Genomic DNA, 15,679 nt, shown 5'->3' with positions numbered 1-15,679 from the left:
GAAAGCTAGAATAGAGAGGGCCTGTTTATAGCCTGCACCAGAGAGTCTAAGCTTGGAGTTCCTTCCTTCGCCAATTTATGGAGAGCTGTGTAAAGAGTAAAGCGATAGGAAGGAAAAAGCCTCAGGCAGGCCACTCACCAAACATGACAAATCTCTGAATTCCTCAAAACACTTAATCCTAATAGCATTCCAGGTTTATGAAACCAACTTAGGAGAATTCTTGAAATAGAGATGACATTTAGAATGCTCCCCACTAAAATTCCAGGCGAGCATATGGGCCATCCTAATTAGTAAATGAGTCTAACACATGGTCACAAGGCAAGTTGTTTGTTTATTGTTTAAAAAATGTTAGATGATATTACAAACTACTAACATCTAAGAGGACCTAACTACATTTACATTTTTAAAAATATAGCATCTATCTTGTTGCAACACTAGTTGACCCAACCTGCAGAAACCTATAAAAGTTAAGACGAATTCGGTTGATCTGGAGGTGAAGTTCTGAAAGTGCTTCCGAAGGAAACTTATTGCAGAGGGAGAATCGCAGGTGGTTCCATCAGAGACACGTGCATGTACCTGAAATGAGACCCAAAGGACTTCAGTTTTGTAAAATCTCGGGCCACGGAACCTTCCAGGAGTTTCAACAGAAAGGGAGGAAGCTTCCTGACTATATGTACTCCAGGCTGACAAATTATAAATCTAGGCCTCTCTACACTGATTTTCCTGATGTAACATGGAAGCCTAGCACAAGATTTCTGATTTGTTCTATTTTCGATTCTGACATGACTATAACCTGTTAAAGCTTTAAATTAGTAAGCCTAGAGAAGAAAATTTCAGAAACTTACTTTGAAGCCTTATACTTCTCCCTAATTGCTTGCTGAGGTCGATGAGGTATATCAAGGCACGCTTTGTGTAGCTCACTCAGGCAAGGCACAATTTCATTTAATGAATAGCCTGTAAATGCAGCAAGGGTTTCTGGCTAATCAAGACAAAAGAAAAAAACTGTGTCATATAACTTTATATCAGAAAGCTGAAGATTAAAACTGTGAAATAAAGGAAATTTAATTACTTAGGAAGTATCCATAGTCATCTCAAAAGAAACTGTAATCCTCTGTCAGTGACTTTAGAAGTGAAATATTAGGAAGAAGAGCCAGAGTTCTTCATTTGCTCATATTGTGTATTTTTTTAAAAGATTTTATTTATTTATTTGTCAGAGAGAGAGAGAGAGCACCCACAAGCAGGCAGAACAGCAGGCAAAGGCAGAGAGAGAAGCAGGCTCCCCGCTGAGCAAAAAGCCCAATGAGGGACTCGATCCCAGGACCCCGGGATCATGACCCGAGCCGAAGGCAGCGGGCCTATCAATTGAGCCACCCAGGCATCCCTCATATTGTGTATTTATAATGCTCAGTTTGGGGCCAGGTTACTTATACTGATTCTCTCATGAGCAGGATTTCTACCAGTCCCGAAAGAGCCTCTGTTTACACCTTATATATGAAAGATTCTTAGTGAATGCAGAATAGTAAATAAATATTCTAGAAAATAAAAGTAGATACCCCACATCTTTTAGCACAAAAGTGAGCCTTCAGAACCAAATTGAGGGGCCCATTTCCAGTCTTGCCACTTCTTGGACCAAGAGGCAGCACTAACTGCCCTGTTTCCCCAAAAACCTGACGCAACCTTCTGACCATCCTATTGGATCCAGGTTGTTTAACACACAGAGGACAAACGTCGACAACGTTTGGTTGAAGTACTCAATGCTTGCACCGCAAAGGCATCCTCGTGTGAGGTGGGCATTGAGGCTTCCAGGCCTGCTTCTTCTGAATAAGCATGCCACACCGTCTCCTTGACTTCCTGCAATCTCTACTCAGGGCCATTGAGTCAAAGCCATAAATGCTGACCTGCAAGACTCCATGGCATGTTGCCATCTGCTGGCAAGACAACCAGTTCCTTATCAAACTAACTTTCCCTCTTAAGAGGCCAGTTCATTCTGAGCCCTGAGAGTTACTGAACAGAATCCTAGATAGGCCTTAAATTTCATCAGAAAGAAGTAGTTAGAATCTTACCCAGAAGTGCCTATTCACGGTATAGTTTGCCAGGCAATAAGCTGCTGCTGCTATCAATGAAGGAAGATATTTCAAGAACGGGTCAGCTTCAAGTAGACTCAGTTCTGCTACATACTAAGCACAAGAGAGAAAATCCCAGGGGAATTAGAAATTTGACTAAGGTTACAGGTCAACCTAAAAACGTCAACGGAAAAAACTGTCTTATCTTTGTTCATCCTGTATCCAGTGACGAGCAGACAGAAACAGATGCTCAAAATTATTCACTGGGTTAGTAATTGCTATGCCTGTCTATAACCAGAATAACATTTATGCTGTAGTAAATGTCAATGTACAAGGATTTGGTCCACCTGCACAGTATTAGGTTACTTTTCTTGTCTTATATTAGTAGTACTAATGTACGCTAGTCACGTAAAGTAGCATTGTTCTGGCCACTGGAGTGGGACTAGAGTCTTTGGCCAATGGCAAAACTTTTCAAAATCATTCAAAACAAATGATTGTGTTGAAGCTATTAATTATAATACCAGCAAATGCATGTGGTTCAGAGGCTAGAGTAGTACCTGTGAGATTAGAAGAAACACACTGGGAAATGTCTACATACATCCTTATTACTCTTTGAGTAGCATAAACATACCAGATATACTAGATCACAGTGGCTGGTCACCAAGTGTTCTGAACCAGTACTTCAGTGCCTTCCACTAAAGTCCTGTAACCCCAGATAACCAAATAAGGCTTTACTACTTTATATGTTAGGAGAAGACTGGTGCCAAATCAAACTGCATTTACTTTGTTCCCATTCTGTAAACTAAGAAGAGGAGTTGCCTGCACGTGGTCTATATTTGACAAGGGAACAATTTCCAAACTTAAATTTCTTTAAAGAGTTGGGTGATCAGACAACCTGTGTCTGTCAAACAGGATCAATAATATTATCTTGTAACCAGAAATCATGATCCTAGAGTTAGCTCTCTTCCATTGCTAAAAATCTCTTCTGGACCCAAGGCAAAGCATTGAAAAGGAAGGAAGAACTGAAGGATGATCAGGAAAGGCTACTTTATAGCTCCTTGGCTCCCAAGTTCCCAGAAGTCACGTGGCTTACCTTGGCCAGATTCTCAGTTCTGACGCACACTCCTTGTCTCCTTAAGTACTGAAGGAGAAACTGGTTGGTGGTTGGCACTGTGAGATCGAAAGCCAGGACTTTGAGGAGCAAGTGTTCCATTCTTAGCAGCTGGCGTTTGGTATAAGTATCATCAGTTATGTAGACAAATTCGTCTACTTCAGGTGGATATATTTCTTCATATTTCCTATAAAGGGTAAAGAGTTTGTGAAAGTAAAGCTTGGAACCTATAGGGTTCCTTCCTGTGTTACCACAACCAGCCTTTTGTATGGCCCTTGAAGACTTGTTTGCTTCATATCCACGTATCCACTTAAATATCATTAAATGGTACTGGACTTGAAAATATTAGGAATTTCATACCTAGTGATGCCAGAACAAGAACATGAGTATTACAAGGCTATGTTGTACTTACTGCTACCAGGAGTAACAGAAACAATTTCCAACTGAGAATTTTAGATTTTGACTTCTGATATGCTGAAAGATCTGAATGACAGACACACAGATCAACTCATCTTAATTCTATGAGCCCCACTCATCTTGTGGAAAACAATGTTATATTAAACACTATCATAGAACAACAACTCCTTAGATCTTAGATCTTTAGAAAGATCATGTTCAAAAGAAATAAATAATAAAAATAAGATGTTCAGAAATCTCTACTGAATAAGCAAATGATGCTGTGGATCCAAGAGTAAGATAATGATATAATTTCATTGTTATCAACTTTTTTGCTCTTGCTTTTGTTTCTGCTATCTGTAGTTGGCAAGTTTCTAGGCATTAATGACTAGAATGTCTGAGACTAGAAGAATCGAAGAAACTGCCATCCACCAACAGGTCACTGAATTTAAGGCAGTTCAGGCCTAAGCCAGCCCTTTTTTGAACACAATGATAGTTTGTTCACTGTAACCAAATAAATTGTGTTTTTAACCGGTCATTTGCTAGATCACAAAGTTGGCTTTTGTAGAACCAAAATCTTTTATATAACTAAAATATTTTTGTATTAGAACATAGTCAAAAGACCGCACTGCAAAACAGTTAAATTGGGTCTTGAATTTGAGCTGATGGCTGCCTCAGTCATGATACTGAACTTGTTGCTATAAATCTTAAACATCTGAATTGAAGAGTGAACATGTGTTAAGATTCAGCTTCTCAATAAATGCTGCAAAAATGATGATATTTTATCAAGGGAGGCATGAATAAGCTTTAATTATCGAGCACTGCTTGATAATGGGAGCACTGCTCCCATTTATTTCTTCAATAAATGGGAAAGAAAATCAAGTGTTTTGACAGGTTGCAGTTTGACATTATTTAAGCTGAAAGAACACTTACGAAGCCAGAAGAATGGCTGCTGTTCCTACAAGCTGCAATTTCCCTCTCAGAACAGACATGCATGAAAGAAACCTGTCCAGGAAGTTGACAGCCAGGTAGAGAGTCTCTGCTCGAAGCTTATACTCTTCACCAACCTCAACGAGCCAGTCCACCAAAATCGTTCGCATGCTTTCTGTGATGTCTGGTTGTTTCCTCATGTAGTGTGCTTTGGGCCTGTGTCTTATCTGTTTGGGAAAAGAGTTCTGATACTTAAATACTGGCTTGGTCATAAAGATCATTCCATGGTAGTTGCTATTTAAAAAAGGATCTTGTGAGCAACGGTTAGGAAGAAACTGATCAAGAGCCAAGTACATCTTTACTATGTGGAAGAAAGTATGAAATTCTGGTTCTGTAATACAATTAGGTAACCAATAACAAATAACTTAAAGCGGGGGGATAGCAATATGGGTTATTCCTAAGAGTGAAATACTTAATATATAAAACCTTGAGTCATGGAGAAATAGTGCAAGTAATTGCTACTTGCCTCACAACTATTATTATTATTTAAAATATTTTATTTATTTATTTGACAAAGAGAGAGATAGCAAGAGAGAGACAGAGCACATAAGCAGGGGGAGTGGCAGAGGGAGAAGCAGGCTTCCCGCCAAGCAGGGAGCCTGACGCAGGGCTCGATCCCAGAACCCTGGGACCATGACCTAAGCTGGAGGCAGCTGCTTAACAACTGAGCCAGCCAGGCACCCCAATTTTTTTAAAAGATTTATTTATTTATTTGGGAGAGAGAATCCCCAGCAGACTCCCCACTGAGTAAGGATTGAGCAAGATTGAGTGGGACTCGATCTCAGGACCCTGAGATTCTAAAGTAAGGTGAAATCAAGAGTTGGATGCCCAACCAACTGAGCCACCCAGGCGCCCCATAACTATTACCTTTCATAGATATTCCTATGTTTAGATGTCATAAGAATGCTATTCACTAGTGGTTTTGGCCAAGAGTTTATAACTATCTTATTATTAAGTGTTTTGAATGCTGGAAATTGAAATAGAATTTGGGAAAACTCACTTCAGCTTCTCTAAGATACTGATGAATTTCTTCAGCATATTCAGTCACGTTTATCACATCTGTACCAAAATCTGACGCATCTTCAGACTGGGAATGGAGAGATGAGTCTACCACCATTGGAGAAACTGCGGGGGTTCAACATGACCAGGTAAGATATCCAATTTAAAAATTCATTCCAATGAAATCTTGCCATTTGCGACGACGTGGATGGAACTAGAGGGTATCATGCTTAGTGAAATAAGTCAATCGGAGAAAGACAACTATCATATGATCTCCCTGATATGAAGAAGTGGAGATGCAACATGGGGGGTTAGGGGGATAGGAGAAGAATAAATGAAACAAGATGGGATCGGGAGGGAGACAAACCATAAGTGACTCTTAATCTCACAAAACAAACTGAGGGTTGCTGGGGGGAGGGGGTGTTGGGCGAGGGGGAGTGGGGTTATGGACATTGGGGAGGGTATGTGCTATGGTGAGTGCTATGAAGTGTGTAAACCTGGCAATTCGCAGACCTGTACCCCTGGGGATAAAAATACATTACATGTTTATAAAAAAAATAAGAAATAAATAAAAAATTTAAAAAAATAAATTAAAAAAAGTTTCATTCCATCCACTAGCCCTCCACAGGCAGTTGTGAAAGTAAGTCTTTACTTCATGGATTTCTCCTGCTAGTTACACGCTACGGAATGCAGCAGGCGATTATGGATATAGGGTCCTGTCAGCCCTAGGTGAGTCAGATTACCTGTGTTAAAATCCAGCAGGAAGTGAAGGTCTGACTTGAGTGTGCTGGTGTCTACCTCATACATATTCTCAAATGCCATCCCATCTTTCTCTGTGCCGCTGTCTCTGTCCCCCTGCTCAGGCTCATCCATGTAGATATCAAATACTTGCTTGGCTGGCACCTGGACTGTGCAGTCAGAGAGCACATTCTTTCCAGCTGGAGGGAAGACATTTTCTGATCCAGAGAAACACCTGATTGTTGTGATCCCCTAGAAGAGGGTTAAGTTTTTTGTTAGATGCTACCCCAAAGACCATATAGGTGATGTAAGACTGTGTGACTCAAACCAGCAGGCTGGGAAGAGGAGAACAGTCATAAATGGAAACATCTAGATCTGCAACTTAATTTCAGAAAATGAAGCTTCTGAAGTATGACTTCTTCCTTACCTTTGTCTACACGTGACATTTGGGAAAAGAGCTACCCCTAATTTGTCATCTTCCTCACATATTTATCGAAGGGGACTCAAGATTATAGAATAAAGAGAAACCATAGCTTTCCTCCAAAACGAAATAGGTAAGGGGGAAGGAGATTGTTCATTGGCTTTCGTACCTCTAACCTTACAGGATTTTATAAGTACCCAGCAAAGCTCTTGACACACAGTCACTGAGTTCCTGTAGTCTTCTTAAGTAGCTTTTAGTAAGCGCCTTTATAAAGTTCCCATTTTATACCCAGATATTTAGAAACATGATCAGTTTAGAAACTCGTACTACTAACTGCTCTTATGATGCCTCAGAATCTCTTGCATGACATAATGTAATTACCCTTGGAGAAACCTACCTCTCAATTGCTTCTCCCTTCTATTTATTCCTATAGCATTAGCAGTGGGAACGACTATGTGCACCTCCTCCGTGAATAAGCCCATTAAGGTGTATCATTGTGGACAGCCTGAAGGTCAGCTGAACCAGAACAGGTAGGCAAGGTTTATGAATCTGAGTTATATTTATGCCAATGTTAGGTCTGGCTACTATATTCACATTTGACTGTTAATAATTAATCTTGTTTACTTTTGAAGCTACTTTCAAGTTAGTATGTGTTTTCCCTTCTATCTAGCCAGTTAAATATTTGGCTTATGTCTAGTAAGAAAAAAAATTTTAAGATTTTATTTATTTATTTGAGAGAAAGCGAGAGTGACAGCATAAGTGGGGAAGGGATGGAGAATCAGGCTCCCTGATGAGAGGGAGCCCAACTGGGAGCTCAGTCCCAGGACCCTGGGATCATCACCTGGGCCAAAGGCAAATGCTTAACTGACTGAGCCATCCAGGCACCCCAAGAAAAAATTCTTTATGGTTAATACTAAAACAAACAAACAAACAAACAAAACAGGGAATATATAAAGATATAAAGGACCAAAATCACAATTACTAGAACCATGATTCCAAGTCACTACCAAGTTTGACTTTTGCTCCAATGACATATCTACCAGGGTTGAGACATACATGCATTCCTGAGCATCTATTTTGTATCATACATTGTTCTAGGTGCTCAGAATTTAGACAGGAATTAAACATTCAAGAAGGGCTGCCTTCATGGAGTTTACATTCTAGCGTGGGGTACGGGGAAGACAAGATAAGATAAGACATGTTATGTCAGATGGTGTGTTCAGTGCTTTAGAGGCAAATAATACAGGGAAAAGAGAGTCGTTGACATTTTAAACAGTATGGCCAGGGAGGGTCCTAATGAAGAGGATAGATATGAGCAAAGATACAAAATGAGGTAAGGGAGTAAGTCACACAGATAGGGGGTAAGAGCATTCTGAGCAGAGGGAACAGCCTGACATTCAAGTGTGTCTTAAAGACCAAGTAAGGAGCAGAGAGGACAGAATGAAAAAGAAAGGGATATAGGTCACAAAGTCAGAAAAAAGAGAGAAGCCAGGTCAGAAAGGCCTTATCATAGTCTATTTAAGACTGTCTGCTGCTCAGAGGTGGGAAGCCACTGAAGCAACCATGGAGGAGGAGTGGTATGATCTGATTTATGTCTTAATAAGATTGCCCTGGCTGTGTACATGTTTAGGGAGCAAGTAAGGTAACCAGTTATGAAACCTGCAAATTCTCGATGAGACACAATAGGGATCTGAACCAGTGTAGTAGTAATAAAGTCGGAGAAGTAAAGAGATTCTAGACATTTTAAAAAGTAGAGCCAATAGTATTTTCTCAGCAAATTCGATGTGGGGTGGGAGAAAAAGAGTCAAAGATGACAAAGGTTCCTGGGCTAAATAATAGGATGAATATTCCATTTACTGAGATGAGGAAGACTTTGGGAACAGCTGTTTGGGTCTAGAGTTAGTGTTCAGTTTTGCACAAGTTTGAGATGCCTATTGTATGATCCAAGGGGAGATGTTAAGTAGCCTGCCGAATATGGGCACCTGTAATATAGCTAAGAGATCCAGACCAGAGATTAAAGTATGAGTCATCAACAGATAGATGACATTTAATGCTAAGAGGCTTGAGAGGTTGCTAAGGGAGTGAGTGCAGATTCAGATCAAATACCAAGCCCTAGAGCACTCTTTTAGATATTGAGGAGGAACGGCCAATAAGGTAGGTGGAAAACCAGGATAGAGTAGTGTTCTCTAGGCTGACTGAAGAAATTGTTCCAAGGAATAAGGAATAATCAACTGTGTCAAATGCTGCTAGATCAGTCAAGTGAGGAAAGAAGAATTAGAGACAGAGTATTCATTCAGCAAATACTTGCATGCTACCCTGGCCAGACACTGTTCTAAGCACTGAGAATACAGCAGTGAACTTGACATCCCAGTCTTTGTCCTGATAGAGCTTATAGTTGAGCAGGATAGATATACTCTCAAATTATTGCTATAAAATGGACAGTTACTGCAAAGACTGCAAAGACCTCTAACCTTACAGGATTTTAACTACAATTAGTTAGTTAAAAGGGTTTTAGTTAGTAGTTAAAAGGGTTAAAAGGGTTTTAAGATGGAAAAAAGGGGGCGCCTGGGTGGCTCAGTGGGCTAAAACCTCTGCCTTCAGCTGAGGTCATGATCCCAGAGTCCTGGGATCCCCGCATTGGGCTCTCTGCTCAGTAGGGAACCTGCTTCCCCCTCTCTCTCTGCCTACATCTCTGCCTACTTGTGATCTCTGTCTGTCAAATAAATAAATAAAGTCATTAAAAAAAATACAATATATTTGCATGCTTAGGAGTTTGACTTGGTAGACAAGACTGAGGAGAGAAAGGAGAGTTGCCAGAAATGACATCCTTGAAGAGGCAAGAAGGCATAAGGTATCCTGCACATGTGTGTGTGGGGGGGGGGGCGGGGTTCACCTTGCATATGAGCAGGGACACATAAGTCCTGTAGCAGGATGGGGGTGGCAGAGTATATGACCCATGGGAACATGTGGAAATTCTCTTCTCGTTGCTTCTATATTTTTAGGAAAATAGGCTAACAGAGTCATTAGCTGAGAGAAAGGATGGAGGTAGAGGTTTGGGAGGATTAAAAAGAAATCGAGAAAACAGATCTCCAAGGAGGTTGTAGAGGAATAGAGCAGGGAAATATAGAAGTAGTATGAGGCAACGTAAAAGATTAACTAATCATTACGAATTTAAAGAGAGCCTGACAACATGGGCAGAACTGATGATTCGTAAGAACCAGGTTTTAGTCTTTCAGTTTAAAAGAGTAAGTATTGCTAAGCATATTGTTTGTTAAAACCACTTTAATTTTTTCCCCAAAGCTTTGAACAGATCACTTTGGGTATTTCTCCCCCACTAATCAGATGCCAGCAAGAGGCATGGATGGTCAGTGAATGAAGGGCTTCTAATCTGGCCTCTACCATACTTTTTTTTTTTTTTTTTAAGATTTTATTTACTTGACAGAGAGAGAGATCACAAGTAGGCAGAGAGGCAGGCAGAGAGAGAGGAGGAAGCAGGCTCCCCACGGAGCAGAGAGCCCGATGCGGGGCTCGATCCCAGGACCCTGAGATCACGACCCGAGCCGAAGGCAGCGGCCCAATCCACCGACACATTTCCTAAACCTCTGAAATTTTCTCACCTGCTAAATTAGAAGAATTCCTGGCCTACGTACTTCACTATACTATTGGCAGCATCATTCCAGTACAATGGGAATTATAAGCTTAAGGCATATTTACAAGAGGTTTGTCTAATAACACTCAGGGAAGCTTTTTTTCTATCCCAAAATTCATTCTTAAGGATCCAGACCCCTCATTTGTATTCTTAGGTGTCTGATTTTGTTTCCAGTCTGTTAAGGGAGGTACCTATGATATGTTAAGCATAAGCAACTAATATCTAATGGCCGTGATCAATTTGCCCAACTGCCTTTGTTCAGTCCTGGGGAGATGTCTACTTTCAAAGCACACTTTTGGAAGTAATTTAGCTTAGCTTTTTCCAATCTGGATTCTAACATCATCTCCAATGAGCATGGCAAAGATTATTCAAGATTGCCTCAGGCACAGTCTAGGTCAGTCTGAACACCACTCTGATCTAGAGGAACCCCAATTCCCTAGTTTATTTTGGTACATTATTTATACTTCCTCTTAGCCCAGCACTTAAATAGCTTTACATATACTTAATTCAAACAGTTCCTAGACCTATTTCCTTGCTATTGGAATAAATAATATAAAAAATTATTCACTATTTCTAGTGGGAAAACGGACCAAAGTGATCTTTAACAAAACCAGTGTCCCTATAGTCCGGATTCCAGGGCTGGAATACTCGAGGATATTTGTGGGTAAAACTCCAAGAGAAACCCATCTCCCACCACGGCATGATAGCCCTCAACGACCAGCTTCCACAGCAGTTCTTAAGTCATTACCTGGCCACAGGGCCTCCTGTACTGTCCATTCTCAGTTAGCACCCCTAGGACTGTTCTTTGTGGGGGATCCTGGCCGAGCTGGGCTCTGGTTATCATCTGACAGGCATCAGGACCTCGAGGCACTAGAGCTAGGGCTACTCCGCTCTTGGAGCTGCTGTGATGCATACTCTCCGTCTCCACACAATGCAACTAATCAGGGAAGGAGAAACAGACAAGCCAATGGTTAGTCAACCTCTTCCACCATGGGCTCCAAGCATCCAGTGAATGTCTAGGAGAGAGAGCAGAACACATATGACCTCTGCAATTATTAAGGCTGCAAGGAAGGGCATGAGCCTTGGTGCAAGCGATCAAAGCCCCTTTGAATCAAGACAGTGATTTGAATCTCTCCGGGCTTTCTTCCAAGACCTGGTTGAGGCTGGAGGGAGAGATTAATCCTGACAAAGCTCCAAGCAAGGATACTAAACCCCACGTTAACTGGGGAGTCTAAAACTGCAAGCCCGAGTCTTTTCTGACTGCGATGCTTATCTCATCCCTCCTACTCCCACCACTCTCCCCACCTCCCTGCAAACCAAAGGTCCAGGATACATCACTGCGGGGAAAGTAAGTCCCCTTCCCCAATGACAAGTGAGGTTCTCCTCCGCAGCCCTCCTTCCACCAGATACAAAGCCCCAAAACCTGCTTGAAACCCACAGCGGGCCTCGTTCTTCTCAGCCTTATATCTTTATATAAATCTCGAACAATTAGCAAGTGCACACGGGGATTGGGAATGAGGGGCAGCCGGAGGGGGCGGGGCGGGGGCGGGGCGGGGCCGGAGGGGACCGAGGTGTTAATAGATTCCAGCGGGGGCGCCGGGCTCCTAGCCGATGCGGCCGCGGCGCTCAGCGCTAATTACTTTCAACCCCCCCCCCCCCGCCCCCCGCGTCTGTTGAATCAGCCAATCAGCGGAGCTCCCGGGCCTCGCGGGGGCCGCTTCCATGCCAACCGCAGCGGGCGTGCGCGCCCCGGGGCCACATCGCCATGACGACCTCCTCACCTGACAAGCTCCGGGCTGACGCGCCGCGATCCCTGGGGGTTCAGGGCCGGGCGGGGCCAACGGGCGGCGGCCCCCGGATCCCCACGGATCCCCGGGCGTGCCGGGGCAGGCGGTCGCCCTCAGCACACGAGCCCCTTCAGGCCGGCGTCCCCAGCCTGGGAGGGAAGGCGGCCCACCCCGCGGTGGCCGGGATTTTGGAAGGGACTGTTTCCGTAAACCCGTTTACCCAACAGCCGCTAACTCCTCCCGCTAACGTCTTTTCCCCGGCCCGCTCCTGAGAACCTTGGCTCGGGAGAGCTACGCGGGGCCCTCGGGGCTGCGCAGGCCGTGGCGCCCTGACCGCGCCCGCCCGAGGGCGCGGCTCGCTCCCGGTCCCCGGCTCACACACCTACACTTCCTCCCAAAGAGAGGCCGAGTTGCAGGGAGCGGGTTTGCCCAAGGTTTGAGCTGGGGCCTCCTAATCCATGGTGGCGGCTTGCCTTCGGTCATTTTGGATCCTTGTGCACCAGAGGCAGCACCTGGCCGGCCCGGTTCCAGTGCATGTGGCCAGGACGGGCGAGAGAGTTTGGGGGCTTTAGGGTCGCACGTGGTGCTCTCAGTCCCCACGAGAGGTATTCCCAGACGGGTTCCAGCAGGCACGGCGTGAATCGGGTCTAGGAACAGCGAGATAGTGGCCCAGGAAGAGGAAGGAACACAGGCAGCAGCAATGGGGCCTGGGACGTTTCGGGAACTCGGAAGTGGGGGTTGGGCAGGTGGCCTGGCCACGTGGGAAGGGAAATCCCAGGAACGGAGGCCCAAGGAGGAGGCCAAAGGCGAAGTACGGAGAAAGCAGGGGGCCGTACCTAAGGGGCGAGGTAGGAGTAAGAGGAAGGGGCCCTCAACAGCGGAAGGGAGGAGAGGGTCAATGAAACCAGGGAGCTCTGGCACCCTACAGAAGTAACTGGCAAAACAGGTAAAATCTTTATTATTTTACAAATGTGTGTGTACACACAAACACATTGCATATATAGTGTTACTCCTTTTGTTTTTTAATTTTTTTGAACATGCATCTCTAAATTTCTAAAGCAGACACCCCCCCCAAGGCCATTTTTTTAATTTCTTTTCAGTGTACCCGAATTCATTATTTACGTACCACACCCAGTGTTCCATGCAATACGTGCCCTCCATAATACCCACCACCAGGCTCACCCAACCTCCCACCCCCGACCCCTTCAAAATCCTCAGATTGTTTTTCAGAGTCCATAGACTCTGGAGGGGGTTTGTCTCCCCCTCCAATTTCCCCCAACTTCCTTCTCCTCTCCATCTCCCCATGTCCTCCGTGTTATTTCTTATGCTCCACAAGTAAGTGAAACCATATGATACTTGACTCTCTTTGCTTGACTTATTTCACTCAGCATAATCTCTTCCAGTCCTGTCCATGTTGCTATAAAAGTTGGGTATTCATCCTTTCCGATGGAGGCATAATACTCCATAGTGTACATGGACCACATTTTTCTTATCCATTCGTCCGTTGAAGGGCATCTTGGTTCTTTCCACAGTTTGGCAACTGTGGCCATTACTGCTATGAACACTGGGGTACAGATGGCCCTTCTTTTCACTACATCTGTATCTTTGGGGTAAATACCCAGTAGTGCAATTGCGGGGTCATAAGGAAGCTCTATTTTTAATTTCTTAAGGAATCTCCACACTGTTTTCCAAAGTGGCTGCACCAACTTGCATTCCCATCCACATTTCCCCTTTCTCCACATCCTCTCCAACACGCGTTATTTATTGTCTTGTTAATTTTGGCTATTCTAACTGGTGTCCGGTGGTATCTCAATGTTCACCTCAAGCGGTGAACTCTGTCAGAGAGCTAGTCTTGCCTAGAGCCTTGGCGGCTTTGGGGGGTTCAAGAATTCTTTGCACTCAGGGGACCCGACCTTCCGTGCGTCTTTTTTTTTTTTTTTAAATTTGGACATGTAGTTTATTGCCACGAGTCTGCTTGTCACAGATGCCAGCACTTGTTTAGGAAGCTAATGAGCTCACTTATTATCCGATTTCCTCACAAAAAATGACGGAAGACCTCACTCTGTCTTTCTTCCAAAACAAAGGAACCGGTACAGTGTTCGTTCTTGTAGCCTTCGGTTTTGATCCTTTTTTCTGAGATTGAAGCTTGAGCCAGAGGGAAGAGGGGGAAGGGTAGCGGTGCTGGGCTTCTTGCAGGGCAGCGCAGGCAGCATCCTTTAAGTTGGATGTTCTCAACCTTGACCTACTCAGGTGCCGAAGACCAAGCTACTGAGTTGTCTAGTGTTTCTCAGCTGTCTTGAGTGTGAAAACTGCCTTTAAAAAAGAAAACGTTTTTGGGGCGCCTGGGTGGTTCAGTGGGTTATGGTCTCTGCCTTCAGCTCAGGTCATGGGTCCTGGGATGGAGCCCCACATCGGGCTCTCTGCTCAGCAGAGAGCCTGCTTCCTCCTCTCTCTCTGCCTGCCTCTCTGCCTACTTGCGATCTCTGTCTGTCAGGTAAATAAATAAAATCTTTAAGAAAAGAAAAAAGAAAACTTTTTTAACAAGGTGAGATCCTCGGATTATTTCATAGTCCTTTTCCCTTATATATATGAAGTATTATTATCATTACATCTTATCTTCCTCTTCTTCCGCTTTGTTAAACTTGGCAAAGGGAAGTGATAGCGGCTTATGCTTTTATTGTGTTGCCTTAGAGTTAAGTATTAATTGTAGTCCTCTGGTCAGATCTTAAATAGGAAGTAATTCAGATGAACTGATATTTATATATATTTTTATGAGTATGCATATAAATCCAAATATTTATATAACTTGTACAAGATTCTGGCTTTCTTGACTTAAACTTTCACCAAGTATTTGAACAAGTAATTGTCATAGGATTTTTTTCTCCCTTGGTGCCCCTGGTTCTTGGTCAAGCAGCTTCGAAGAATGAAGAGGTAGACCACAGAGTGGTGGGTAGCAAAGCAAGGTTTATTGAGCGAGAGATAAGTGATAGCGCGAAGCTCCAGAGGAGGGAGGGGACCTGAGAGGGTTGCCACTGGAGTTTCTAAGTTCAAGGGGCTTTATGGACTTGTTACTAGGCAGCCTTAATCTGATTAACTCTCTCTGTGCCTGTCATCCAATCAGGTTTTGTCATCTGCCTATCAAGGGAAAGACTGGAGGGCTCCTTCCAGGGTGGTATAAAATTCTTTTAAGGGTGATTTCCTCTTGGAGGGGACGGGGCGTCCTTGTCCCTGCCTAACTGCCTTTCAACTACGCGTCATTACAGTGTTTATGTTTTATAAAAAACAAACCCAACTGATAAATAGGTGCACAATTTTCATTAAGAACTGAAACAAGAAACAGCCTTATAATTTAGAAAAATAGGAGTGGAAAGAATAGAACAGACTTTCTCACAAACTTTGCAGTTTTAGTGAGATACACAGTTTCACTTTAGTTTTGTTTTTATAGCAAAATCAGGATTAGAACTCAAAGTTAAGTCACAAACTTTGCAGTTTTAGTGAGATACACAGTTTCACTTTAGTTTTGTT

The 15,679-nt window shown here is 43.4% G+C and overlaps 1 protein-coding gene across 4 annotated transcripts; it reads right to left on the bottom strand.

Annotated features, from left to right (window-relative positions):
- Window positions 1-353: 353 nt before the first annotated feature.
- Window positions 354-12,807, bottom strand: CCNA1 (cyclin A1). 4 transcript variants are annotated; one of them, XM_045978178.1, is made up of 9 exons: window positions 12,537-12,807; window positions 11,116-11,304; window positions 6,303-6,549; window positions 5,561-5,685; window positions 4,504-4,727; window positions 3,157-3,361; window positions 2,064-2,177; window positions 846-979; window positions 403-576 (listed from the first exon to the last, which is right to left on the bottom strand). In XM_045978178.1, exons 2-9 carry the CDS (start codon window positions 11,278-11,280, stop codon window positions 525-527), a joined length of 1,266 nt encoding a protein of 421 aa, XP_045834134.1. In that variant the 5' UTR covers window positions 11,281-11,304; window positions 12,537-12,807; the 3' UTR covers window positions 403-524. The 4 variants fall into 4 exon arrangements, with proteins under 4 accessions (XP_045834133.1, XP_045834135.1, XP_045834134.1 ...); XM_045978180.1 differs by lacking the exon at window positions 12,537-12,807 and adding an exon at window positions 12,149-12,323; XM_045978177.1 differs by lacking the exon at window positions 846-979 and having other exon boundaries at window positions 354-576.
- Between the last annotated feature and the right edge of the window lie 2,872 nt (window positions 12,808-15,679).

This window comes from Meles meles, chromosome 14, assembly GCF_922984935.1.
Source record: "Meles meles chromosome 14, mMelMel3.1 paternal haplotype, whole genome shotgun sequence".
Taxonomy (NCBI): Eukaryota; Metazoa; Chordata; class Mammalia; order Carnivora; family Mustelidae; genus Meles; species Meles meles.
Note: the sequence above shows the minus strand (reverse complement) of the source record. Positions and strands in the feature narration are given on the sequence as shown.

Bases quoted from the DNA above. Each gene is read 5' to 3' on its own strand.
- CCNA1 (XM_045978177.1), bottom strand. From the start codon at position 11,280: ATGCATCACAGCAGCTCCAAGAGCGGAGTAGCCCTAGCTCTAGTGCCT. The intron at 6,550-11,115 runs GTAATGACTTAA...ACCCTCTTCTAG, and splicing joins ACAGGAGGCCCTGTGGCCAG to GGGATCACAACAATCAGGTG. The intron at 577-2,063 runs GTAAGATTCTAA...GTCTCATTTCAG, and splicing joins CCGTGAATAGGCACTTCTGG to GTACATGCACGTGTCTCTGA.